Below are 27,678 nucleotides of genomic sequence, written 5' to 3' on the forward strand. Positions count from 1 at the left end.
ATGCAGATTGAAACTATCCCAAAGGTTTACAATATCTTTAAGACTCTGGCCCACGCCTTGAATGCTGCATATGGCTCCAGATCCAGGAGGAGAAGAAAGAAGGACAAAGAGAAGTTGAGGGCTTCAAGGCTGCAGCCATGGCAGGTATTGGATCCCAACAAAGATCTTGGTTCCTTTGGAGAAGGAACTCAAAGGAAGAGGGGAGGGTATCGTCTCAACCTCCTTGTGCCATAAAAGATTGGAAGGTTTGGCCACTCTAATTGCTTGGAACATAAAGTTCCAAACAGCAAAAATTATGGCAAATATACCTTGATATTACAGACTGAAAAGATATTGCAGAGCTCTCAAGTTGCCTTGATGCTGACCCTGACTCTCACACTTCTTCCTCCTCTGATTTGGCTGCTGGGGGGGGGGCGGTCACTGACAGGCCACAACAAATCTCTCCCCCCCCCCGTTGTTCAATTTGTTTGTCATTTACTCTAGTATCTTCCCTATAATTGGCCAATTCTGTTATTTTCTCAATAATATTTTGTCAGTCTGTGATTGACAATTTTTGCTGAATGTTTTTTTGTTGTTGTTGTTGTTGTTGTTCATTTGTGGAAATAACACCTGTTCTAATTAAGCATATTTGCAACTGGTAAAACTGTAAAGATTCAAATATGAATAGACTATGTAGGGGTGTCAAACTGGCAGCCCGTGGGCCAGATGCATCACGTACAAGCCACACACACACACCAGCTCAGCAAAGGCATAAAATGTCATGATACGTCGCGATACGTCACGTGACGCAATCGAGTTTGACATCCGCGATGTAGGATAAGAAACCAAGTTTTCTGCTTTTAAAATTCATGGACTTTTCCATTCTAGCTTCATCCCTTTATGAAGAAGAGTCCATTTTGTAATATTTCCCTTTGGAAACTGTATGTGGATCAAAATGGAAATATAGCTGCAGATCTGGACATTGTGAGCGGGTTGGTTGACTCCAAAGATTACTTCCTCAAAGGCAAACTGGGGAGTTTTGGAAAAAAGGGACTTTTTGTCAACCAAGATGCTCTTCAGTCGCTCAACCAGGTGAGAAAAATATCAGTGTCTTTTCTCTATTGTCCAAAGATGTAACACCTTTTTCAAGCAAGCTAAGCATAGTCACCATGGCTTAAAGGTGCAATGAAGCCACGTGAAACTGATGAGAGAGGCCATCAGGTGGTTGGATTGTGATTCTGATAGCCTTGCTTCTTCCTTGGCAAAGAAGAAGGCAATTTCATTTAGCAGTTTCTGAATTTGGTGTCAGACTGAATCCAATGAAATTCAGTCAAAATCAGGGTGAAATCAGACCAGTTCAGACAGGTTCTGGGGAAGCACTAGGGATTATTGGCATCAATTCGCCAAACCGGTAGTAATTACACCGCCTTGGCCCCACCCACGCCTGGCCGGTCGCCGCTCACCTCTTTGCATCCATGCATCAGGAACTTTACCCATCTACTCCTCCTCCTCCTCATCAGTTATCTCTAGACCTGGGGGCTGCTGACTCTCCATCTGAGAACCAATGAACAGCCCAAGCCCTGCCTCTGTCTCTCTCTCTGCCAGCTCCATTCCCTCTTCCCTCTTGGAGCCCTCAGGCTGCCTTGATGCTGACCCTGACTCCCATATCTTTTCCTCCTCTGATTTGGCTGCTGGAGGGGCTGGCGGCCAACAGGCCACAACAGTAATGTTTTAAGCAGCCTAGACTTAGCCAGAGTGATGTATTCCTCTCTTTCACCACACTGGGATAGAGCAACCTGACTTCTGTTCCTAAAAAGGGGGTCCAAGCCTTTCAGTTCACATGAAATCATTATGACAGTTGTGATGTGAGATAATGTCCTTACCCAGAAGAATTAAAATAAGACTTTGATCCAAAGAAAAGTTCTTCCTCATATCAGAAGTCATGAGTGACATTTTGAAAGGAAATGCTACCAGTACTTAGATTTGGCCTTTGGCTTGTAAGAAGGCACTTCCATCTGAAAAGTTCTTGAATGCAATTTTTATCTTGATTGTTGGATACTAAAGTCTCTCTGGGCAAAAAAAGGAGGATCCAAATTTCATTAATAATAAATGTAGGTTACTCTTTCAATGCCAGTTGGTGTCACCAAATTGAAGTTATTAAACAAAAAGGTTTTTCTTGGATATCTAGCTGGGCCTTAGAAACATCTCCTTCTGTCACAACAGTCAGGCTCATGTCCCACTTCCGGCAGCAAAAGGTACTTTTTTTAAAAAAAATGTATAAACTTTATTAACAAATAGAATAAAAACACATAAAACACAAATAACAGGGACAAAAAAAGTACATTATACAATAAACAATTATAAATAATCAATCATTTGAAGCGTCTGTTTCTTAATGGTCTTTCCATTAATACAGTTATACTTATTCCCATAAATCTTCACTTAATGGTTTCTTATTACATCTTTACCCTCTCCTCTCTTCTACTCTCTAAGACTTCTACTTTAATGTTCTATAAATTATATATTTAGTTTTACCTTCGCTTTCTGAATTTCTCTCTGTATATTTGTTCACCCATAAGGAAGTAATTATATGCACAAATGTACTTTTACTTATATTTCTTCCGTAGCAGCCCTATACCATTGATACCATTTATTCCAGACTTTATAAAATTCAATATCTTCTTTTTCCTTTAGTTCTTTTGTCAGCCTGTCCATTTCCTCACATTGTATAATTTTATCTATTATTTCTTCTTCCGTAGGAATCTTTTTCAATTTCCAATGTTTAGCATATATTATCCTTGCCGTTAGAATATGTATTAACAGGTATTTTATTTCTTTGGGGTAAAATTTTGTAAAAATTCCTAGTAGAAAGGTTTCAGGTTTCTTATCTATCTGTAATTTAGTGATTTGTTCTAACTATTTCTTGATGGTGGACCAGAATTTCTTAGCCACCAGACATGTCCACCATAAGTGGTAGAAAGTGCCTTGTGGATTCTTGCATTTCCAGCATGCCAAACTGTTTTTTGGGTTTATTTTGGCCAATCTTGTAGATGATATATGCCACCTATAAAACATCTTTAGCTGGTTCTCCTTGTATGCCACCACCAGAGTTGTTTTTGTGTTCATTTGCCAGAATTCTTCCCATCTATCCAATTCTATTGAGTATTTAAAGTTTTGCATCCATTTAATCATTGTGTGTTTGACTGTTTCCTTCTCCATCTTATACCTTAACAGAAATTTGTAAATTTTACTGATTAATTTCTCTCCAGAATCTAATATGATGATATCTCATTCCTGTTTCTCTTTACATATTTGATACGTTTTTATATATTCCTTGTGTTTGAATTGTATCTATGAAAAGGTCCACCAGTCAATTTCCCTATTTAACTCTGTTTCCAGTTGTTGTTTGGATTTCAGTTTTCCTTGGTGGTCAGTTAGATCTTTGTATCTCAGTATCTTTTTGGGTTCAGTTAGGTTTGGGTGTTTTAAAGCTTCTGAGGGTGAAAACCAAGACAGAATTTTTGTATATTGTTGTTTTTTAGTTTTTAACCAAGTTAATAATAAAGCGTTTCTAAGTGTATGTCTTTTGAAGTAAGTATGTGATTTGTATTTTTCATCCCATAAAAAGGAATGCCAGCCCGTTTGTAGATCATGGCCTTCAATGGTTAATATTCTACTGTTACTCAACTGCATCCAATTTTTAACCCATACTAGTCCTGTCGCTTGGTGATAAAGTTCCCAATCCGGGAGTGGTGTTGCTCCTCTTTCCTTAGAGTCTTGGAGTAATTTTAGTTTTATTCGTGGACGCTTTCCCTGCCAAATAAATTTAGAAATAATCTTGTTTAAATTTGCAAAAAAGTTTTTTTCTAATTTAATTGGAGCCACCTGGAACAAATACAACAATTTTGGTAATATATTCATTTTGATAGTGGAAATTCTTCCCATAAATGAGATTTGTAAACTTTTCCAATTATCCAGATCTTTTTTTATCTGTGTTATTAGTTTATCATAATTTTCTTTTATAGAGGATGTTCTTGGTGACAGCCAAATACCTAAATATTTAATTTTATTAGTCACTTGAATTTGTATACTTTTCTCCAAATCTATCTCCTGAGTTTTCATCAGATTTTTAACTAGTAATTTGGATTTTTTTTTTCCAATTGATTTATATGCCGCCCTTCTCCGGAGACTCAGGGCGGCTTACAATGTGTTAAGCAATAGCCTTCATACTTTTGTATATTTTATACAAAGTCAGCTTATTGCCCCCACAAACTGGGTCCTCAATTTATCTACCTTAGAAAAGATGGAAGGCTGAGTCAACCTTGAGCCTGGGAAGATTCGAACTTGCAGTAATTACAGGCAGCTGAATGTTAATAACAGGCTATTAGTCTGCTGCGCCACCACCACCATATTTCTATTTATCTTTAAACCAGCCACCTCTCCATAATCTTCTATTTTCTTAAGGAGTTTTGGTATTACTTCTAGAGGTTCTTCTGCTATGAGTACAAGATCATTGGCAAAAGCCTGGGTCTTGTATTCTTCTCTTCTCACTTTTAATCCTTTAATCTCTTGGTCCTCCCTAATTTTTTTTAACAAGATCTCCAGAGATAAGATATACAATAGAGGGGAAAGTGGACAGCCTTGTCTGACCCCTTTTGTTATGTCAAATTGGTCAGTCATGTCATCGTTCACAATTACCTTCGCTGTTTGTTTTGTGTATATTTTCCCTATAATGTTTTCCAAATTAGGCCCCAATTGCATATTCTTTAACTGTTCTTTTAGGAATTTCCAATTTAAATTATCGAATGCTTTTTGGGCATCAAGGAAAACCAGCGCAGATTGTTTCTCCGGTTGGGCTTCATAATATTCAAACGCATTTATTATCACTCTCATATTATTCCTAATTTGGCGGCCTGGTAGAAATCCATTTTGGTCCCAATGAATGTAATTGTTCAATACTTTTTAAAGTCTTTCTGCTATAATTATAGTGAACACTTTGTAGTCTGTGTTTAGTAGAGATATCGGTCTATAATTCTGGATTAATTGAGGGTCAGTGTCTTCTTTAGGTATGATAGTAATTATTGCCTCCGTCCAGGTCCGTGGGATTCTTGCCTTCTCTAAGGCCTCATTATATACCTCCAGCATAATCTCTCCTATTGTTTCTTGCACTGACTTATATAATTCTCCTGGAAGTCCATCAGGTCCCGGGGTTTTGTTGTTTTTTAGTTTTTTCAGTGCTGTATCCAATTCCAACATAGTTATCGGTTTATTTAATACTTCTCTTTGTTCATCTGTAATAGGAGGCATATCCAATCCTTGTATGTATTGTTTTATTTTTTCTACTTCTACTTCTTCTTGTTTGTATAAATTAGTATAAAATGTCTGGATGATTTCTTTTTTCCCTTTCCTGCTTTAATGAATTTCCCCCTTTGAATCTCTAAGTTGGTTTATCATTCTTATATCTCTACTCTTTTTCAGTCTATAGGCCAGCCATCTTCCTGTTTTGTTCACAAATTCAAAATAATTCTGCTTGGCCATTTTTATTTTCTGTGCTAGTTCTTTTTTGTTCATCAAATTTAAATGATGTTTTATTGCTTTCCACTCTTCCTTTATCTTTTTATTTTGGGGATGTAGTTGGAGTTCATGTTCTATATTTTTTAGATCTTCCTGGAGTTTATTTAACTGTTGTTTTCTTTCTTTGTTCTTTCTCCCTGTGTAACCTATAATCAAGCCCCTTATATATGCTTTTGCAGTGTCCCATGTATTCTGGATAGAGATATCCTCTTTCTTTTTTATTTTGAAGAACAAGTCTAATTCTTTTTCTAGCATTCCTTTAAATTCTACTTGTTTGCAAATTCTTTGATTCATTGTCCATCTTCTAAACCTTTTAACTCCTTTCCAATTTACCAAAATTGGGTTATGATCTGCCCAATGATTCACTTCCATTTCTATATTATCCACCCCATTTCTGATATTTGTGGTCATCCACGCCATATCAATCCTGGACCAGTATTGGTGGGGATGAGAGTAGAAGGTAAATTGGTTCTGGTCTTCGTGAGTTTCCCTCCAAACATCTCTCAAATTTAGTTCCCTGGTCATATCGAAGAATTCTTTAGGGAGAGTCTCTTTTTTTTTCTTGTTCTTTTTACCCGTTTTATAATCCTTTTTCACGTCTACTATCGAGTTATAATCGCTAATTAAACAAATCTCTTCGTATTCCAGCTCAACTATTTTATTGTGTATGTCCTTAAAAAATTCATGTTGGTTTTGATTCGGTGCATATATTACTACTAGCAATATTTTCTTATTTTCCAATAATAATTCAATCATGACTGTTCTGCCCTCTTCGTCTGCATATATTAATTTCGAAAGGATCCAATCTTTAACATATACCGCCACTCCCCTATTCTTTTTTGAAGTCAACGATGTATATAATTTCCCTAATTTGGAATTTTCTAAGATTTTTTGGTATCTTTTTTTTATATGTACTTCCTGAAGACACGTCACATCTGCTCCTATTTTTCGTAATTTTGTAAAAGTTTGGGATCTTTTTCTTTGATACATTCAGGCCGTTAATATTTACCAAAAAAAGTTTCAGGGCCTCTTCCATTGTCTAATGTAGCTGGTTTTTTTGTATACCTTGTCTCCATCCGTGTTTTCGTCCTCACACCTTCTCTCTTCTCTCTTTCTTTTTCTTGTCTTGTCCTTACTTCCTTCTCTTGTATTGCCTCTAGTTGAACTTCTTCTTGACTTCTACTTTCTATTTCCTCTTTACTGTCTTGGTCATCTTCCTGATTAAAGTGTGAATCGTAAAACTCTCTTGCTTTCTCTAATGTATCTATTTTGTATTTTTTATCTTCCCACGTCACCAGGATCCCTTCCGGTATTAGCCATCTGAAGGCTATTTTGTGTCTATTCAACTGATTTGTTAGGAACTGGTATTGTTGTCTCTGATTCCTGATTCTTCGGGGTATTTGTTTTAGGATTATAATTTCCTTGCCTTTGTATGTCAATGTCCCTCCTCTGGATTTCATATATACCTCGTCCCTAATTGATCTTTTTGAGAATTTAATGTGTACTTCTCTTGCCAGCCGATGCCTTCTTATGTAGTTTGTATGGACACTGTAGGTTTCTATTTGTCTATTTGTTCCTGTATATCCAGCTTGTCTTTTACTGTTATTTCTGCTATTACCTCTGCCATTTTTCCACCGAGATCTTCATCTTTCTCTTCTGATATATTTTGGAACCGCAGAAAATATGAAGCTTTTTCCATCTCGAGAGTTGCTAAGGAGTCGGACAATTCTTTGTTTATTTGAGCTGTTTTCTGTTCCATTTTCTCTACTTTCATCTCTACTGAGTCTATTTTAGCTTCTGCTTTCCTAATTCTTTGTTCATTTTCAGTTATTGATTGTTGTATGTCTTCAATTCTATCATTCATATTTTAATCTCTCCCCTAACTTCCCTAATTTCATTTTTGATTTCTGTGTGAAGTGATCTCATTTCCTTCTGGTTCTCTGCCATCTTTTCTTGTGTTTTTTGTAATGTTTCCTGTATCATCGAAAACATGCTTTGCATAGTATTTAAAGTCATTTTCGTTTTTTCTTTCTCCTTTCCTTTTACTACCATACTGTCTAATGTTTTTTGCTGTATTGCCAATAGCAAAAGGTACTTCACTTACACTGTTTGAGGCTCACCTTCTCATGATCTCATGTCCATCTTACACAGGGGTAGGCTTCAAAAATTTTAGCAAGAGGTTCTCTGCCCGGTTGCTGGGTGGGTGTGATCATGGTGGTCGTGGCCTAGTCGGCCTTGTGCACCACAGCAGGGGGGTGGGTTTTGATCCTCCAGGAGGGCGAAAATGGCCTCCCCAGACTCCGGAGGCCCTTTTTTCACCTTCCCCAAGCCTTCGTGCATGCCCTGCACTTCCCTGCATCCAAAACAGGCTGCATGGGGACTCCTTGGAACAGCAGAGTGGGATAGGTGGGGCCAGCCAGGAGTGGGATTTGCGGGTACTCTGAACTGCACAGAATCTTAGCTAGAGGTTCTCCTGAACTCCTGTGAACCCTCAGCAGCCCACCTCTGGTCTTACATCCCAACAGTTCCAGAAATGAGGCAGTTTTAGTCTTATTTCACTAGCATGGCACCCACATGACTTGAGCAAATAAATATATAAAGAAACAAATAACATTCCCTTTAAGGTTGACAGCCCTTATTTGGAAGCACCTTTTGTTTTGTAGCTTTAGTAGAAAACTGTTTTGAACCCCTTTCAAAGGGCTTTACAATGTTTTATATAGTCCTTAAGAATTTTTTGCAGCTCCTACTAGTGAGAAGATGGCTTTTTAATCACAGTTTTACTTTTTGAAAATCAATCTAATGGAGTAAAAATTTCAATAGATTTATAAATTTAATTTAAATTTAGAATCGGTAGTAAATCGATTTTACTAAGGAGGAAGCCACTGGTTGTCATTTAATGCTTAAATATTTTTTCAGTTCAATCCTTCCAGACTTTAATAAGTAGAAAAGTACCTTGTTGCAAAGGGATCTACTAGAAACAAAGGTGAGGAATTAAATGAAGAAACCACAAGTTCTTACACTCATTTAGAATTAGTTAGAAATTTTATATTCATCTAAGTGAGGCCCATAGTGTACTGGATTAATATGTACATTGACCTCTATTCTCCATGGATGGTCAGTCCTGACATGTTTTCTTTGGCATTCCTTATTTGCCTGCTTTAGAGTTTCCCTCAATCCAAATGTGTAGAAAATTGTCATCCTGGATTTGTCAAGCAGGCTCGAGAAGGAGAGCCGGTTTGCTGCTACGACTGCATTCCTTGTCCAAAGGGGACCATCTCCACTCAGGAAGGTGGGTAACTCTGGAGGAAGAATGCTGGATTCGTCCAGAGCATCTAGATCGAGATGCATGTTGAAGACACATTTAATTTTTACTACGTTGCTGGTTTTTTTTCATAATGTGAATAATAAGAAAAAGATCTTGAAGGATGAGATTGGAAGAGATAGGAGGACATGGTGAATTCTGCAAGGTTACTTATACCGAGGGAAATCTCTCTTCTACTTGTCAGTTTAGAAGTGTCCTGTCATCTTACCTTTACTAGGAAAATCTGAATTCTTTGAAATGTGAGAAATGGTTTCAAGTCAGTGGTGGGATTCTACCAATATATTTCTGCTTCTGAAGCCCAGCTGACTGGGGCAGCAGTGTGGATTACCGCATTGTTTTCCTTGCTCTCAGCAATGTGGAAGTTCACTTTTCTACAAACTGCACACATGCACAAACTGAACCAGTTGAGCACAGCGCGCGCTCAGCAAACCAGTTATTAAACCGGTAGGATACCACCCCTGTTTCCGATTAATGGCTTTTTCTCATCCAAGCTAACTTTACTTTATAGGCCAATGATACATCAATCAATCATGCAACCAATATTTCAATCAATTAATCCATCAGTCGATCTTTATTAAGTTCAAAGGGTCACATAAGCAGAAAGAACTAATTGGGTGGATCACAGAGGGAGAGTTTTTGGGTTTAAGAAACATAACAAATGGAGGATTCACCATAAAATCCATCAAGAGGATATCTGTGTGAGATATGTAAACTAAATTTACCATTACTAGGCATAAAATCTGCCTCTTTCCTCTCAAATACTTTAACTTCTGCTTTAAGAAGTAAAAGACAAATATTGCTTATAGCACAGTTCAATCCTCCCAGGTTCAACAAAACCAACATAATGGATTCATTAGTAGGATCCCTACTAAGCCTGTCCATCTTATAGTTTCAATTTTATTGGATATTAAACAGTGAAATACAAACAAATTACACACACACACACACACACACGAAATCCAGTTGTGATTCTCAAAGGAAAAAAAGCTGCCCAAAGTTTGCTTTAAAAAGATCAGCCAGACGAATGTTTTATATATGTATGCAGCCTCCTATTTACGATTTGTTATGACAGTTCCTGTCTCTCAGTATCAGTTGTCATCCAAAGAAGGTCTTTCTTGAGATGTGAAAGGAGAGACTATAAAAGGAATATTACTTTCTCTTTTGTCAGATACTGAAAAATGCACCCAGTGCCCAGATGATCAATATCCAACTGAAAACCGAATCCAATGTATCCCCAAACGAATAACCTTCCTGTCCTATGAAGAAACTCTCAGCATCATCCTGATCTCCTTTGCCCTAATCTTGTTCCTAACCACAGGTTTTGTTTTACTCATATTCCTTCAATACCGAGAAACTCCCATTGTCAAAGCCAACAACCGGGACCTCTCCTACACCCTCCTGGTCTCCCTCCTGCTTTGTTTCTTATCCTCCTTGTTCTTTATTGGCCGACCAAGGAAAGCCTCCTGCCTTCTCCGACAAACAGTCTTCAGCATTGTCTTCTCAATAGCTGTGTCTTCTGTGTTGGCCAAAACTATCACAGTGGTATTGGCCTTCCTGGCTTCAAAACCAGGAAATAGGATGAGAAGGTGGTTGGGGAAGAGCTTGGCCAACTCCATCATCCTTTCTGGTTCTGGTGTCCAGGTTGTCATCTGTGCCTTGTGGCTGGGAATTTCTCCCCCATTCCCTGACTCTGACCTCCACTCCCAGCCTGAGGAGATCATCCTTCAGTGCAATGAAGGCTCCATCACCATGTTTTATGTTGTCCTTGGCTATATGTGCTTCCTAGCCACCATTTGCTTTACTGTGGCTTTTTTGGCAAGGAACCTGCCTGGGGCCTTCAATGAAGCTAAGCTGATCACTTTCAGCATGCTGGTTTTCTGCAGTGTCTGGGTCTCCTTCCTGCCCGCCTACCTGAGCACCAAAGGAAAATCTATGGTAGTCGTGCAGATCTTCTCCATCTTGGCCTCCAGTGCTGGGGTGCTGGGCTGCATCTTCTTTCCCAAATGCTACATCCTCCTCCTGAGGCCAGATCTAAATACAAAGGAACACCTAATGACAAAAGTAGGGAAATAATAGTGAAACTGTTTTTAGGCTCATAACGTTTCATTTTTCATTGCCGTTTTTGGTGTACTTGTATTCTTCCTTTGCATAAATTGGACAATTAAGGTTATTAAAAAACAAATGAATAGAAATATGAAGTGTTTAAGAGTTATCAAATTAAAATACAATATAATCTTCAAACAGTGAAATAACTGAATAATTCAAATTTTCATTCAACCAGAGATGGACAGGGTAAGAAATAATAAAATAATTTTAAAAATAAGTTATTTTAGCATGAGACACGTTTTCCAAAAGAAAATGAGAAAGTGTATGTTGTCTAAGATGGGATGAATATGGAAACCTAAATCTTTGAACACTTTCTCTCCTTCCCTCTCCTGTTCTTGAAAGTAGATGAGGGCAGTAAATCTAGATGCTAAGAGCAGCAGATGGCACCCCACCCCTCCACCCATAAAGAAAATATGATAATTTGGGCAAAAAATTTCACATATAGCATTGAATTGGAAAAATGGGAAAAAAGAAAACATGTACAAAATGTTCTATAGGTGGCACCTCCCACTAGCTAGACTGGTGAGGATGTTCCCAAATACCTCCCCAATATACTGGAAATACAAACTCTAAAAAGGAACCTATTACCACATGTGGTGGTCCTGTCAGAAAGCAAAACAATATTGGCAAATAATCAGAATGCAAATAGAAGAAATTATACACCAAAAAATAGAAATGAGGCCAGAATTTTTTCTATTAGGAATAATTACAGGACAACATGAAAAAGAAATAAAATATTTAATCATCCATATATTAACAGCAGCACGAATAATCTTCGCCCAAAATTGGAAGAATAATGATATACCAACAGAGGATAGAGTAATTAGTAAAATTATGGAATGTGCAGAAATGGACAAACTTACAAAGGAAATACAAGAAAAAGAGGAAAAGGATTATTATCTAGTACGGGAGAAATGGTATAATTGGTTGGAGAATAAAAAAGAAAAAAGATAGGGAAATAAATGAGAAGATATAAAGTATAGATAGGAAATCAAGTACCAACTTAGGTTAATAGTAAATTTAAAATGTTAATTAATAGAATATAGAGAGACTATGTATTAGGAATATGGATATAAGAAATGGGTTAAAATACAAAAGAGAAAAGGTATAAATATGAATATAGATTACCGATGCGACAAATTTGATAAGAAGATGTATAGATGGATTTTTGTTTACTTGTTTGTAAGTTTTGTTGTTGCTTGTTTGTTTGTTTCTGTTTTCTAATAAAAAAATTATTAAAAAAAAAGAAAGTAGATGAGGGCAGTAAATCTAGATGTTAAGAACACCAGATGACACCCCCCACCCTCCACGATTACAACACTCTAAATGATCTACACTAGCTATTTGGCAGGTGTTAGATTACATTATAGAATTTGGACCTCATAATTTCAGGACTTGGTCTTGAGACATCACTGCTCTAACAGCCTTTCTGAACATAACTGAAAAGTAATGATCCAACAGCAAAACAGCATCTGGAAAGCTCAATCGCTTCTGTGAATATTTGATCCAGGGAAGACAAAGAAAATATCCTCATACCAGATTGGTCTTTTATCCAAAGAAGCCACTTGATATTCTAATCCCCAAAATGGAAAGCTTTCGGCATTGTGCCATGTGAATGGGGAAAGAATATATGCTAGATAATGTCAGGAGGATATTCCTGAAACGTCACTATCCTGACTTCACTAGGGAGCTGCAGGGAGAGCCCACCTTCTCCAGGAGCTGCCTAGAGGAGAACTAGCTTTGCCACATCCAATGGTGGGGAAAGTTTTGGAGCTGAGGCCCAAACAGGGGAGCAAGGAGACCTAGTGATCCATTCCCCTCTCTTCCTCGAAGAAACAGTACTAAGGAGAAGGGGAAAGGGGGAAAAATCCCTCCCTCCTTCACTTAACTCATAGCCGGAGTCGTATTGGGAATAAAGTTTGCGTTTCAAATGGATCGTGCGAGACATCTCTCTGTGTTGATTTTCTTTCTAGGGTTTCCTTTATTGCCTCCATTCAAAATGCCTCCAGATTTGGGATAAAGTGACCAAATAAATCAGACAGGCTTGACTAGGTCCCAAGGCCATGGATTCCATTGAAAAAAGGGTCTGTAGCCTGAAATCGGCCATTTTTTAAACTCTAGGCCAGGATTTGTGCTTGAACTAAATTCTTTGCCCAGTTCATTCTCGTTAGTCACCTTCCTCAGTGAGAAGCATCTCCTCCTGGTTTATTCTGCTGAGAGACCAGTTACATCAAGTATATGTTTTTAAACTGTTGGTAATTCTTTTGTTCAGTATGCAGGTTAGCCAATATTTGACTTAAGCAACCCTTTAAGAGAGGATAGATATGAGCAATGTCCTGGACTCTGTGAAAGGTTGCCAGATTTCTTCAAAATTATTTAGGATGGTCTGAAACCTGTCTCCTTAATAATTCTGTGGCAGTGATGGCTAACCTTTTTGCCATCCCTTTTTTCACCCTCCCCAGGCTCCAGAACCTTTCTAGGAGGCCAGAAACAACCTGTTTGCTGACTTCCGGTGAGACTGGTAGGCCCGTCTTTTGCTCTCCCCAGGGTGAAAACCGTCTTCCCCATCCCCTGGAGGTCTTCAGAAATGGCCTGTTTGCTGACTTCCGGTCCCACTAAAATATTTCTGGCATATAAACAAAATTGCTATTTCATTTCATTTATTTAGTTTGTCTAACATGTACATGATAACAGGTATAAGAATAAACATAAATATATGAATAAATGGAGACAATAGGACAGGGACGGTAGGCATGCTGGTGCGCTTATGCACACCCGTTACTGACCTCTTAGGAAAGGGGTGAGGTCAATAGTAGACAATGTAAGGTTAAAGTTATGGGGGTTTGGGGATGTAACAACAGAGTCAGGTAATATATGCCCTGACTTTAGCTAAAGATCTAATTGTATTATTTCTCAATTCAGTTCTGACAGCAGCAGCTGAAATCCTTGTATCTATACATAAAATACTTTTCAGATGATGTGATTGGGGGTGTTCTATTTGTGTTATATTTTAAGTCTCTACCACATCCTATGGGGCAGGCAGAGATTACAGGAGACAGTCCAGACTTCAGTGGCACTGGCAGTTATGGGCATTACCTACGTGTGCCATGTAACACCTCTGCTTTGTGAGCTCCACTGGTTGTCTTTGGCTTCTGGTTGCAATTTAAGGTGCTCATTATAAACTTTACTTTACTTTACTTTACTTTACTTTACTTTACTTTACTTTACTTTACTTTACTTTACTTTACTTTACTTTACTTTACTTTACTTCACTTCACTTCACTTCACTTCACTTCACTTCACTTCACTTCACTTCACTTCACTTTACTTTACTTTACTTTACTTTACTTTACTTTACTTTACTTTTATTAGACTTCCATACTGCCCTTCTCCCGAAGGACTCAGGGCGGTGTACAGCCATATTAAAACACATAAAATTTACAAAATTTAAAAACCATTAAAATCAAATATACAAAAATTTGGCCCACAAATTTAAAAACTTACATACACCCATTAAAATTCATATTCATATTAGGCCAGCCCAGCTTGTTGAAACAAGAGGGTCTTCAGGGCACGGCGAAAGGTGCGCAGGTCGGGGATCATACGCACATCTAGGGGCAGTTCATCCCAGAGAGCTGGTGCCCCCATAGAGAAGGCTCTCCATCTTCCATGGCATGGGGCCTAGTCATTTGAGGGAATGCCTGTCTCCTGTAATCTCTGTCTGCTGCATATGGTGTGGTAGAGTCAGCACGGTCTGGGACCCAGCAAAGTTAGCTGGTGAGACTCAAGAAGAGGTTAGGCAGTCTGTAGGTGAACTGACCTACAGATCCCTTCCAACTCAACCATAGTATGATTCCAAGAAGTTGGCCAAACTGTTCCATTTTAGCCAACAGCCCATCTTAAAGTCTGAAGCCATGTCTGAGTACTTCCTAAACTGCATGGAGTTCCACAAAGTTCACAGTGAAACTTCTTCTCCTTCACATTATCATAATCATAGTTGTTTGCTCATTCCCTTGTGCCAGACCTTAAGGAACAGCTCCCAAGGAAAGTTATGGATGTAAACATCAGCCTTAAAACAACAGAGCTGAATACTAGATGAGAAATGCTGTATGCCTAAAGAACCGCAATGTATGTTGGAGAGCAAGCATGTTCTGTGCCAATGAATTGGCCCTCTCCGCTTTGGACATGATGCATTCCCAGGACCCCATTTGACTTAGAAAAATGGGGAAACTCTCCAACCCTTGAAAACAGGGTGTTGGTTTCTGTTTCTGGCATGGTTTGAAAAAGGACAAAAGGCTGCAAGGTAGAGGACTGACTAAGGCAGACAAATGGTCCTCCTGCTTCTCCTTCTCATGCTGCTTCCTCATGCGGCTGATAGGAAAGTCACTTTGAAATGCCCCCTGAATCTGAAGAGGAATGAAGTTGACCCGCTGAATTATTACAAGCCGGGAGACCTTCTTCTAGGTGGGGTCATCGGTGTAACGAAAGCAACCTTCCTCCCATACAATTTCAGCAGGAGCCCCTCTATAAAGTCTTATCGGTAAGTCACTCAAGGTACACTGAAACTGCTTCTCTGCTGGTCTTTGTTAACATCCATACAGCTCCAGTTTTATTGCCATCTTTCATCCATTGCTGTCTTCTTGTATTAGGGGTGGAATTTGTGAAGCAAGGTTTAAAAGGAGAGAGAGAGAGAGAGAAAGAGAGAGAGAGAGAGAGAGACAGACAGACAGACAGACAGACCTTGGAGTACTCATCTCTAATGATCTAAGTGCCAGAGCCCACTGTAGCAACATTGTTAAAAAGGCATTAAAAGTTGTTAACCTAATCTTGTGTAGCTTCTTCTCTGGTGATATTGTACTGCTAACTAGAGCATACAAAATGTTTGCTAGACCAATTCTGGAATACAGCTCATCTGTCTGGAACCCGCACTGCATATCAGACATAAATACAATAAAGAGAGTCCAGAGATATTTTACAAGAAGAGTCCTCCATTCCTCTACCCACAATAAAATACCTTATACCAACAGATTCCAAATTTTGGGCTTAGACAACTCAGAACTATGCCTTCAGCCTGATCTAAGCACAAGATCATAAAATTGCATAAAAGTAAAAAATAAAAAGTACATAAAATTATCCACTACAATGTCTGACCTATCAATGACTACTTCAGCTTCAACCACAACAATACACAAGCACACAATAGATACAAACTTAAGGTAAACCACACCAAACTTGATTGCAGGAAATACAACTTCAGCAACAGAGTGGTCAATGCCTGGAATACACTACCTGACTCTGTGGTTTCTTCCCCAAACCCCCAAAATTTTAACCTTAGACTATCTACTGTTGCCCTCACCCCATTCCTAAGAGGTCTTTAAGGGGCGTGCATAAGTGCACCAACGGGCCTACCGTCCCTGTCCTAATGTCCCCTTTTATTCGTACCCATTTCATGTATTAATAACCATGTTTATACCTATATCTGTTATCTAATACGTGCTTGACAAAATAAATGAATAAAATAAATAAATAAAACCATAGCTCTTCTTAACTTGTCAACAAAGCCACAAAAGCTATATCTCTTTTCAGGGTCCCTCTTAGATCAGGTTTTCAAGATCAGTTGTTCTTGGGGGTAAACCTTTAGGTTGCACCAATACAAAGGCATCAGCCCCTGCGTAGTCTTCTAAATTTTGAGGTTTCTGACATTTTATTTATTTATTTATTACATGTATTTATATGCCACCATTCTCCCGAAGGACTCAGGGCGCCGAACATAAGTTAAGAAACAAGTACAATAAAATCATAATTTAATCCAAATAATTAATTAGTAGTAAATAAATGTGAAGGAGACACCCGCTTGCTTTCCTGTCCTCTTAACTGAAGTGGCAGAGTGGGTCGCCTTCATACACATCCTATGTCTGATCGTTAAATGATAAGAGTTAGTGTGGAAACTAAATTCCATAGGGGAGATTTGAAAATGACTTCTCTTTCTTCTGAAATAGAGGGGAAGATGGAGATATGGGATAGCTGCCCAATATCTGACAGCCCAGCCTTGCAGGACGGAGAGCGAGGGGTGGACATTTCAAGAGAAAAGGAGCTCTAACCATTAAGACAGCTTTGGAAGCATAGGGCCAGTGGTGGTTTCCTCCCGGTTCTGCCCAGTTCCATCGAGCCGGTAGTGGTGACGATATGATGTCACCGAACCGGTTCTGGCCCCCCCGCCCCACCACACCCCCTGCGTTATTCTTACCTTTTATTTGGCCCCACCCCCAATCTATTGCTGCCTCCTGAGTCCCAGCTGCTGGCTAGATGGAAAAAAACTGTTTAAACTCTTGCCGCGGGGCTTCAAAGGGCCGTCCTGCAGCTGATCAGTCTTAAAAGAAAACAAATGAGTAGACCAGTGCCTGCAAAAATACATGAGTAGATCAGTGCCTGCAAAGATAAATGGGTAGATCGGTAGAGCTCTGCAAGCAGTTAAAAGCCTGCTAGACCAGTACCTCTGCTAAATCCTAAATAACTGTCACATGATCATCAAGCTACGCCCACAAAATAAGCCACGCCCACAGAACCGGTAGTAAAAAAATTTAGAACCCACCCCTGCACAGGACCTATTTCACAGCTCAGAAGGTGGTGACTTCTCTCCCTGGAAGCATCTCAGCAAAGTCTGGATGATCACTTATCCAAACAAAGCTCTTTTTCTCTCTACAATGTAAATACAACACTGAACCTTTAGACGTTGTCCACAATCCTTTTTGGCTAAGGAGGAACCTTAGAGGTCATATATTATTTTCTCTGCTGAGAGAGAGAGAAAAATGTTTTTGCCAGCATCTCAACGGAAATTATAGTGAACAGGCTGGACTTGGGTTTTGACCAGGAATCCAATAATCAAGCAACAAATTCAAGGTATGTGTGTGTGGAGGAGACAGGAGACTTGCTGAGATGGAATTTGTGGTTGGAAGTAGGACACAGTGAGCTAAACGCTGCAATGCTGAGGCTTGAGAAGCTGCTCTTTGTGTTTTCGCCCAGGGAGGAGGCCAAGAACTAAACAAACTGAGCCTCTACCCCAGTGCACAGTTGAGATGTGTTACACATTAGAGTTGGCCCTTTTGCTGGGCTTCCTTTTGGCCACGCCGTCTGGTCCACGGAGCTCAGTTCTCCGCTGTTGGATCTTGAAAGCCTGTCTTTGCTTTGGACAAAGTGGATGAAGTTCAGGGTCCAAGAAGCAATCAGTGGGTGCAAGTAAGGAGTCTTTGGGGCTTGCTGGATCCCCCTCACCCAAACTGGAGTCATTGACTTCAACCCTCCTGATATTACATCCTCCAGGACTATCATTCTCGGATGCCTCTGACTTTACTTCCTCCTCCTCCTGTTCATCCGAAAACATATCCAGCTTCTGGGTGTCTCTTCAGGATCATGCAAGGGACAATCTAAGGCTGAACATCCAAAATTATATAGTCCCTCTTCTGGTTTTAAAGAGCTCCATTACAATGATTTTCCTCCTGTTTAATAAGAGCTATGTACAAATACATTTAATTTTATTGTGCTTTTCACTACTTCACTTGATTGCATAGATTTTGCTCAGAAAGCTATTTTATATAGGTTACTGGGTAAGTGATGGTGATGAGAAGGTTAAACTGTATGGCTGATTATTTCCTGCTTTCGTATTATTGTATTGTATTGTATTGTATTGTATTGTATTGTATTGTATTGTATTGTATTGTATTGTATTGTACTGTACTGTACTGTACTGTACTGTACTGTACTGTATTGGATTTTACATACTATTGCTTTTGCAGACATTTTTGTGATCTTCTACCACTACACCATAGAGAGTATCTTAGCTTACTACACCTCTGTATGGTTTGCCAATTGCACAGTGGCAGATAGGACAGCGCTCCAGAAGGTTAACATCATTGCCCAAAGGATCATTGGTTGCCCTCTCCCCTCCTTGGAACAGCTTAATAGCTCCCGCTGCCTTGAGAAAGTTCAAAACGTTCTTAAAAATCCATCTCATCCTGGGCACCTTTTTTTGAACTATTACCATCTGGCAGACGGTACAGGATAATAAAAACAAGAACAAATAGGCTGAAAAATCCCAGGGCAGCTTCTATCCCAGGGCAGTCACTATCTTGAATTCTACTATATAGTGCAATATTAATGCAATATCAGGACTTTTCAATTCAATTGTATAGAATGTGAAGGAGATGTGTTTGCGTTTTATTTTTATAGTTATAATGTACACTGAAGATGGCATTTAATTTTGTTGTATGAGGTGCAATGACAATAAAGTAAACTAAACATGAAGTTTGACATGCTAGCTGGTTATTCTTGTTAGATTTAGAGTGTCTAAAACTCCCTATGTATTTAAGGAGATACAAAAATGAGAATATTTTCATTAATGATGGTGTGAAATGCATATATTTTCAGCCAACTATCCATGTTTCCCTGGAAAATCCTCTCCTTCCTTTTTGCCATCCAGGAGATCAACCAGGATCTCCAGCTGTTACCCAACATCTCCCTGGGCTACAACCTCCATGACAGTTATTTCAGCACGACCATGACTTTGGATGCTTTGCTGGATTTGTTTTCCACCGGAGAAGCAAATATTCCGAACTACAGATGTGGAAGGCATGCAAGACCCTTAGTTGTTTTTGATGGCTCCAATACTGACATCGCCATCCAGATAACAAATATGCTGGACATTTCTAAAATTCCGCAGGTTTGTATGGGTGTGAGCGTGCGTGCATGTTTGTGTGGGCTAAATGTACTCTGAATCCTCCATGAATTTGGAAGGGCATCTTATGATCATGGAAATATTAGGCATATCTACTCGAATATGATCTGGCAGAAGAATTGGTTAAAGGGCAGATGATAGCCTGGGCGAGGAACATCGGACACAGTATACAACTAGAAGAATGGGAAAGAGCGTGGGAAAATAACTATACCATGACAAAATCGGTAGCCTACAAAGAAAATCATTATAAAATGTGGTATCGATGGTATCTGGCCCCCGCACGGTTAGCAAAAATGTACCCAGATGTAAATCCGACCTGTTGGAAGTATAAAAAAGCACAGGGAACTTTTTATCACGCTTGGTGGCTCTGCCCAGAAATTAAGAAATATTGGAACAAGATTAAAACATGGATAGCAGAAATAACAGATTATGAAATTGAATTAGAACCTGAAATTTTTTTATTAGGTATGATCAAAAAGAACATTAGGAATGACATAAAATATTTAATACTTCACATAATAACGGCGGCTAGACTAGCCGTAGCACAACTTTGGAAAACAAATAGATTGCCAACTGATCAGGAGCTAATACAAAAGATATACACATGCGCAGAAATGGACAAATTAACCTTAGAGTTACAGGATAAGGAGGACTCAAAATATTTTACAATAGGGAATAGATGGTACCAGTGGATAAATCAGAGGAGGCCAAATGGGTTGAGATGAAATTTAGAGGAAATTATCATAATTAAAAAAAAATGCACTGTCAGATAGATAGAAAATGAAATATGTCACTGTAGGTTTGTATATATGTATATATAATAATAGAAATTAGTTAGTAGTTGAAGTTGTTTATTGTATATGTATATGCAAATTTGTTTCTTGATTAAGTTAACTTTTAACTTAATCAAGCTTTTGTATGTTTTAAATGTTTTTTTAAAGAATGAATAAAGTTTTGCTTTTTAAAATAAAAAAAAGGAAATATTAGGCATATTGCAATTGGAGTGGCTCTGGATTCACACAGAGAACAAAGGATCTAAAACACCATTCTAGTTATGTTCCTCCTGTTTGAGGAAGAAACATCTCCTACTCAAGGCCAGGTGGGAGGAGATCCAACCTATGAGTAGACTAACCATAGGAACTGTCTCCTGAAAATAGTCTACTAAGAAATTTTGAGATCCTTCTATCATATAAAAACCACAGGGGTGAAATCCAGCAGGTTCTGGAGAACCGGTAGCAGAAATTTTGAGTAGTTCAGAGAACCGGTAAATATCACCTCTGGCTGGCCCCAGAGTGGGGTGGGAATGGAGATTTTGCAATATCCTTCCCCCAGGAGGGGAAGGAATGGAGATTTTGCAATATCCTTCCCCTGGAGAGGGGTGGGAATGGAGATTTTGCAATATCCTTCCCCAAGGAGGGGAAGGAATGGAGATTTTGCAATATCCTTCCCCTGGAGAGGGGTGGGAATGGAGATTTTGCAATATCCTTCCCCCAGGAGGGGAAGGAATGGAGATTTTGCAGTATCCTTCCCCTGGAGTGGAGTGGGAATGGAGATTTTACAATATCCTTCCCCTGCCACGCCCACCAAGCCATGTCCACAGAACCAGTAGGAAAAAATTTTGGATTTCACCCCTGAAAAACCACGTATTTTTTTTTACCATAGATTTCAGTTGCTAATATCTTGGCTTGGATTTGACTCAACATACAGCTCAAACCTCTTTTGTTTTTCAGATCAGTTACACTTTTGTTTCACAGGATCTGAGGGATAAAATTGTCTTCCCTTTTTTCTACCAAGTGGTCCCCAAAGAAGGAGCTCAGTATCCCACAATTATCAAACTGCTCCAGCATTTTAGGTGGGTGTTGGTCGGTCTGGTTGCACCAGACTCTGATGGTGGGGAGACGTTCATCAGAAATTTGACTCCTTTGCTTGTCAGGAATGGCATTTGTGTAGTTTTATCCCAAAACATCCCTGTGGCTGCCCATGAATTAACGGCTGATACTTCTCAATTTTGCAAGTGGACACAGGTGAATGTCTTGGTTTACTCTGGAGAGATTGATACCTTTGCAGTGGGAATAATCATAACACAACAGATCATTGAATTCTGCATAGAAGCCACAATTGGAAAGGTCTGGATCACTTCAGCTATGTGGGATATTACTTTTGATTTACAGTATATGTCACGGATTTATCCATCCATCTATGGCTATATTTCCTTCTTGATCCAGACCGGCAGAAATGCCAAATGTGGAGATTTTCATTCTACTCTCAGCTCTATCAAAGACTTTATGGACAAAGTGTTTCCTTGTTCCTATTCCAAGCATGGCTTGTCTGTGAAAGGCCGGACAAGATGCTCAGAGAAAGAGACCTCAAAAGCTCTGCCCCAAGAAGAGATTGAAACAATCCTGTCTCTCGACAGCTACATCATTTATCGCTCTATCTGGAGTGTGGCCAGAGCCTTAAGTGCTGCATATTCATCCAGATCCAAGAGGAAAGTGAAGGATGATAAAGATCAGTTGACTGTTTGGGAGTTAAAACCCTGGCAGGTATTCCCTTTGCATAACCCTACGGTACCATTCTTTTCTAAGATTTTAACTGTAAATGTATCTAGTAGAGTAGAGTAGAGTAGAGTAGAATAGAATAGAATAGAATAGAATAGAATAGAATAGAATAGAATAGAATAGAATAGAATAGAATAGAATGTCAGCGTTCCAAACCCCAACTCCGAGTAAAGACACGGAAGAAAGCATTTTCCAAAGTTCTCTTTACTAGAATAGGTAAACTGGCACATTTGGGAAAACCCGAATCTGAAAGGTCCGGGTTTTCCCTCGGTAAATCAAAATCCCCAAAACCATCCCCTCCCCTCAGTCGATCACATGCTCCAATCAACATCCGTCCCATCTCGACTCAGCACTCCGACCACTCCTTCTCCAGATGCCAGATCGCCCTGACCTTGACCGACAGGAAGAATGCTATTATGTCTACAAACAAGCCCTCTACTAAATCCCCCTTCCTACTTTCCCACACATGAGAAGATGGCAGCATGGAAGCTTCCGGGCTAATATGGCTTCCAACGCTGACAATAGAATAGAATAGAATAGAATAGAATAGAATAGAATAGAATAGAATAGAATAGAATAGAATAGAATAGAATAGAATAATGGAGTTGGAAGGTCTTCTAGTCCAACCCCCTGCTTAGGCAGGAAACTCCATACCATTTCAGACAAATGGTTATCCAATCTTTTCTTTAAAACTTCCAGCATTGGAGCATTCACAACTTCTGGAGGCAAGTTGTTCCACTGATTAATTGTTCTCAATGTCAGGAAATTACTTCTTAGTTCTAAGTTGCTTCTCTCCTGGGTTAGTTTCCACCCATTCCTTCTTGTCCTGCCCTCAGGTGCTTTGGAGAATAGCTTGACTCCCTCTTCTTTGTGGCAGCCCCTGAGATATTGGAACACTTCTATCATGTAACTTCTAACAGTGCCTGAAAGCTATTAGGGGCTGGATGGAGAGCAACGGGTTGAAACCTTGCAAGACCGAGTGGCTCTGGGTTTGGGGTTTGTTAGCTCAGGGAGAATTGCCACCTTTGGTCTTAGATGGGTGGCACACACACCGCTTTCTATATTACACAAGCCTTTAAGTCTGATCCCAGCAAGATAGCAAAGGCCATGAATTTTATGAATGAATGCCTGTCCTTCTTTTTATTGATTGATTTAATGTACTCCACTAGTGCAGCTATTGTATTTTCCCACTGCACAAGACTCTGAGAATTCAGTTGAGCAGAATCCTTGAAGTGGGGGTCAAATTATGACAAGACATTTGTTGAGGTGAATCTAAAGTGCTCTCTGGATCCCCACTAGTGGGATCCCCACCAGATATATTTTTCTGCTTGATATCATTTTCTTTAACAAAGATTATATTACATTCCAAATTACATGCTGTGATCAAAACCAGATGGAAACACAAATGTTAACTCTCTTATCAGAGCTGCAGCCAATTTTAAGTAAGCTGGAAAAGCTTTAAATTACTATGGTAACTATAGATGTGGGATTGTGGATATGGCAAGACTATCCTATCAGAATTCCCGAACTTGTCTCTTTTCCTTCTTCTCCCATGTCTGTTATTTTAGCTTCACCATTCCTTGCAAAGCTTCCTTTACAAGCTTAATAATAATTCCTTGGATGGATTATATTTGGATGAGAGTGGAGAACTGGCTGCTGATCTTGACATCATAGGTTCAGTCCAGTTTTCCAATAAGTCAATTGTCCGGGCAAAATTTGGGAGCCTGGCAAGGCAAGGATCGCCAGAAGCCATGTTTACCATTGACCAAGATGCAATTATGTTCCCCAAATGGCTAAATCAGGTGAAGGACATTTTTTTCCCCCCCAATTCATTTCAACCCCAGAGAAAGGCAAATGAAATAAATAAATAAATAGCTCTCTTGAAGATTGACTCTAATGATATTATCTTGCAGGACTAATTCTATTGCTCTGCCTCCCCTTCTGATACGCCAGTGAAATAAGGAGGTGTCTGTCTGAGCCACTTCCAGATGTTCTCGCTCCTGATTAACAAATGTTTCAGACCCTTTTGCCTTGATATTCTTATTTCCATCTGTACAATTCCTGCCAGGGGCCCTACAGATGGTGCTATAACCCACCTCTGTCCAGCAAAGACTAGGTCACCTTAGACAGAGCCACCAAGTGGCTATCGGCAGAAGTAACAATGAAGCACCCAACACATCTCTTACACATTGCCCTTGACGTTCCTTCTATTTTTTTCCTTAGCCCCTCCCTGAATCCAAGTGCGTGGAGAACTGCCGTCCAGGATTCGTCAAGGTGCCTCGGGAAGGGGAGCCCCTTTGCTGCTATGATTGTGTTCCTTGTGCAGAAGGAACCATCTCCACTCAGGAAGGTGGGTGTGTTGTGGCCCCGCCCTCTGAGCCTGTCCCATCGGAGGAAGAAAGCTCCGAGCATGAGGAAGAGGAGTCAGCCAGGCCTCCCTCTCCAGGCCCCTCCCCTCTGGCACTGTCTCAGGTGCCGGCCGAGGGAGAGGAGATCAGTAGGGAGACAGCTGGCTCGGATCAGAGTGACGAAGAAACATCATTCCTGGACGCACGCTTCCGAAGGCGTGATAAACGTTTGCAGCATCTTAGGAGGCGTGCTAGGGATTAGAACTGAGTCACTGGACCACACCCCAGAGACTATATAATAGAGGGTAGTGGTCAGTGATCCTTGTGATGAACAAAAGTAAACCTTGGATAGTCACTAAAGCCTCGTTCGGAACTGCGGAGAGAAATATTATTTCTGCTTGGACTTTTTGCACGTTAAGTACCTTATCTTTCTGTTTGTGAAAATAAAGGCATTTGGCAGACAGTGTGTCTATCGCTGCCAAGTGGGAGATAAGACCTGGGTGCATTCCAAAGTGTTTCCTTAACCCTCGGCTGGCTGTGTTTGTGTGTGTGTGGGTACGGGGACAGATCAGGGTGAAGGAGAAGGTGGGTGAAGGAGAAGTACCACCAGTGGGAGTGGTCACAGTGGTCTCTCACAGGAGTCAGTGGGAGAGTCTGCTTTCTCCATTGATCTTTCTTTTTTGACTTCCTCGCCTTAAGATCCAGAACAAGTTTTATGAAGTGAAATGTAAGAAAATATCTGGGAGAAAGATGGCTCCTCACCCAGCTCCTCTTTTTCCTTTGATCACCTCTGCAGAGTTGTTAGAAGAAAAATGGGGACCTTTGTTTGAAAAATGACCTAACTTTGCACATTCAATGCTGATATTATTTCAGCAAGCTTTGTCCACAAATTCAAGAGGGCATATTAGGCATATTAAGAGAAAAGTGCTGTGTCAGAATATTCATGACTGCGAAGACATGGTAACAAGGTCAGCCAATGAATAGGCATAGCAATTAAATCAGCCAATGAGAGCTGTTTTGGAAACTGAAACTGGAAGGAGTCTGGGCGTGGTTTAGCTCTGTGCTCAGCTCTAAAACTAAACTAGTCTGAACAAGTCTGCAACTCTCCTCTGCCTGTGAACTCTGCTGTTGATATTGTATATTTATTTTCATGTGTTCTATTGTATGTAAAGAGAAGTTAATGAATCCTGCTACATTGGTTATCTGTGTGTGCTTTTCTTGATTTGATTTTCTGCAACAAACTCTGATATGCTGAAAATATAGTCACACACACAAAAAAAACATTTTAAAGTACATCAGATTCTCAGGTAAAAGCAGCTGTGGATGAAATTCATTGCTCAGAAAATATAAAACTCAAAATGGACAGGATTTACCAATTTTACATGATGCATTTATGGAAGAGATGATAATGGTGGACAAGGTAGACAGAAGGAGAAAAGGCCAACATTACATAAATACGATAAATCATATTTCTCTCATCTCTCTTATTTGTAGATGCAAAAGTGTGCACCAAATGTCCAGAGACTCAGCATCCAAATAAGAAACGAGATCAATGCATCCCCAAAGTTATAACTTTCCTATCTTACAGAGGACTTCTGGGGATCATCCTGGCTTTCTTTGCCCTCTTCTTGTCTTTAGCCACAGTGCTTGTTTTAGCAATCTTCATAAAACACTTGGAAACTCCACTAGTCAAGGCCAACAATCGGGACCTCTCGTATATCCTCCTCATATCCCTGTTGTTCTCCTTCCTGACGTCCTTCCTCTTTATTGGCCAGCCAAGAAAAACCACTTGTCTTCTCCGACAAACTGTTTTCAGCATTGTCTTCTCAACTGCTGTCTCCTCCATCTTAGCCAAGACAATCACAGTAGTTTTGGCCTTCCTGGCCACAAAGCCGGGAAACACCACGAGGAGGTGGCTGGGGAAGACTCTGGCCAACTCCCTTGTACTTTCTTGTTCTGGGATTCAAATTCTCATTTGCTCCATCTGGCTAGGAGTCTCTCCCCCCTTCCCTGACTCTGACTTCCACTCCCAGCCTGGAGAGATCATCCTGCAATGCAATGAAAGGTCTGTTGCCATGTTCTATGGAGCCCTGGGCTACATGGGCTTCCTGGCCAGCATCTGCTTCACAGTGGCTTTCCTGGCCAGGAATCTCCCTGGGGCTTTCAATGAAGCCAAGCTGATCACTTTCAGCATGCTGGTCTTCTGCAGTGTCTGGGTGAGTTTTGTGCCTGCCTACTTGAGCACCAAGGGGAAATATATGGTGGCCGTGCAGGTCTTCTCCATCTTGTCCTCCAGTGCTGGACTGCTAGGCTGCATCTTCATCCCCAAGTGCTATATTATTATTCTGAGGCCAGATCTCAACACAAAGGAGCAGCTTGCATTAAAAATAAAATAAATATATAGTCTTGTATTTTTTTAAAAAAAAATTAAGATGGTAATTTAGGATTCCTCATCACATTATTGTATATCTAAATTTTTACAATTGTCTACTGTTGTAAACCTGAGAGAAAGAGTGACTAAATTGAACTATGCAAAACAAATAACCCAAGAAAATGATTGGCTCACAAACTGAGAAAGAAGAAACAAAAGAAAATGATATTGAAAATTGAGAAAAGAGATAAAATATTATTGGGTTATGCAAGTATAGAGAAATCTTGTTATGACCTTTGTTCCAATTTGTATAAAAGAGAAGAAGCTTATCTTAAAAAATGTAACTTACCCAAATGCTCACAAACCCAGAGACAAATTATAAATATCCTACAACTATTATAACTATATCAGAATAATTATAGACCAATTTCCTTATTGAATTATGATTTTGAACTGTGTTTTCTTTAAAGTTCTGGAAGATATGGTCTTCAATGAGAATTATTTTCAAGGAATTAAGTCTATTTACATCTCAGAAAACTCAAATTACGGTTAACGGTGATCATGTGAAATCCAGAAGGGGACCTGACAAGGTTGTCTTTGTCCCCTTCATAGTTTATTTTGATTCTTTAAATGTTGAGTTGTCATTGCCCAGTAGAACAGAGTTCAGAAGGCAGGTTCTGTTAGGTTAG

General features: G+C 39.6%; 1 protein-coding gene across 1 annotated transcript; it reads left to right on the forward strand.

The window, feature by feature from the left end:
- Positions 1-27,014, forward strand: LOC148115952 (vomeronasal type-2 receptor 26-like). Its single transcript, XM_087885320.1, has 7 exons — positions 1-144; positions 868-1,071; positions 19,458-19,697; positions 21,443-22,255; positions 23,839-24,072; positions 24,494-24,620; positions 26,113-27,014. The coding sequence occupies exons 1-7, from the start codon at positions 1-3 to the stop codon at positions 27,012-27,014; spliced, it is 2,664 nt and encodes an 887-aa protein (XP_087741446.1).
- The last annotated feature ends 664 nt before the right edge of the window (positions 27,015-27,678 follow it).

Source organism: Pantherophis guttatus, chromosome 2, assembly GCF_059756535.1.
Source record: "Pantherophis guttatus breed Tessera chromosome 2, ASM5975653v1, whole genome shotgun sequence".
Lineage (NCBI taxonomy): Eukaryota > Metazoa > Chordata > Lepidosauria > Squamata > Colubridae > Pantherophis > Pantherophis guttatus.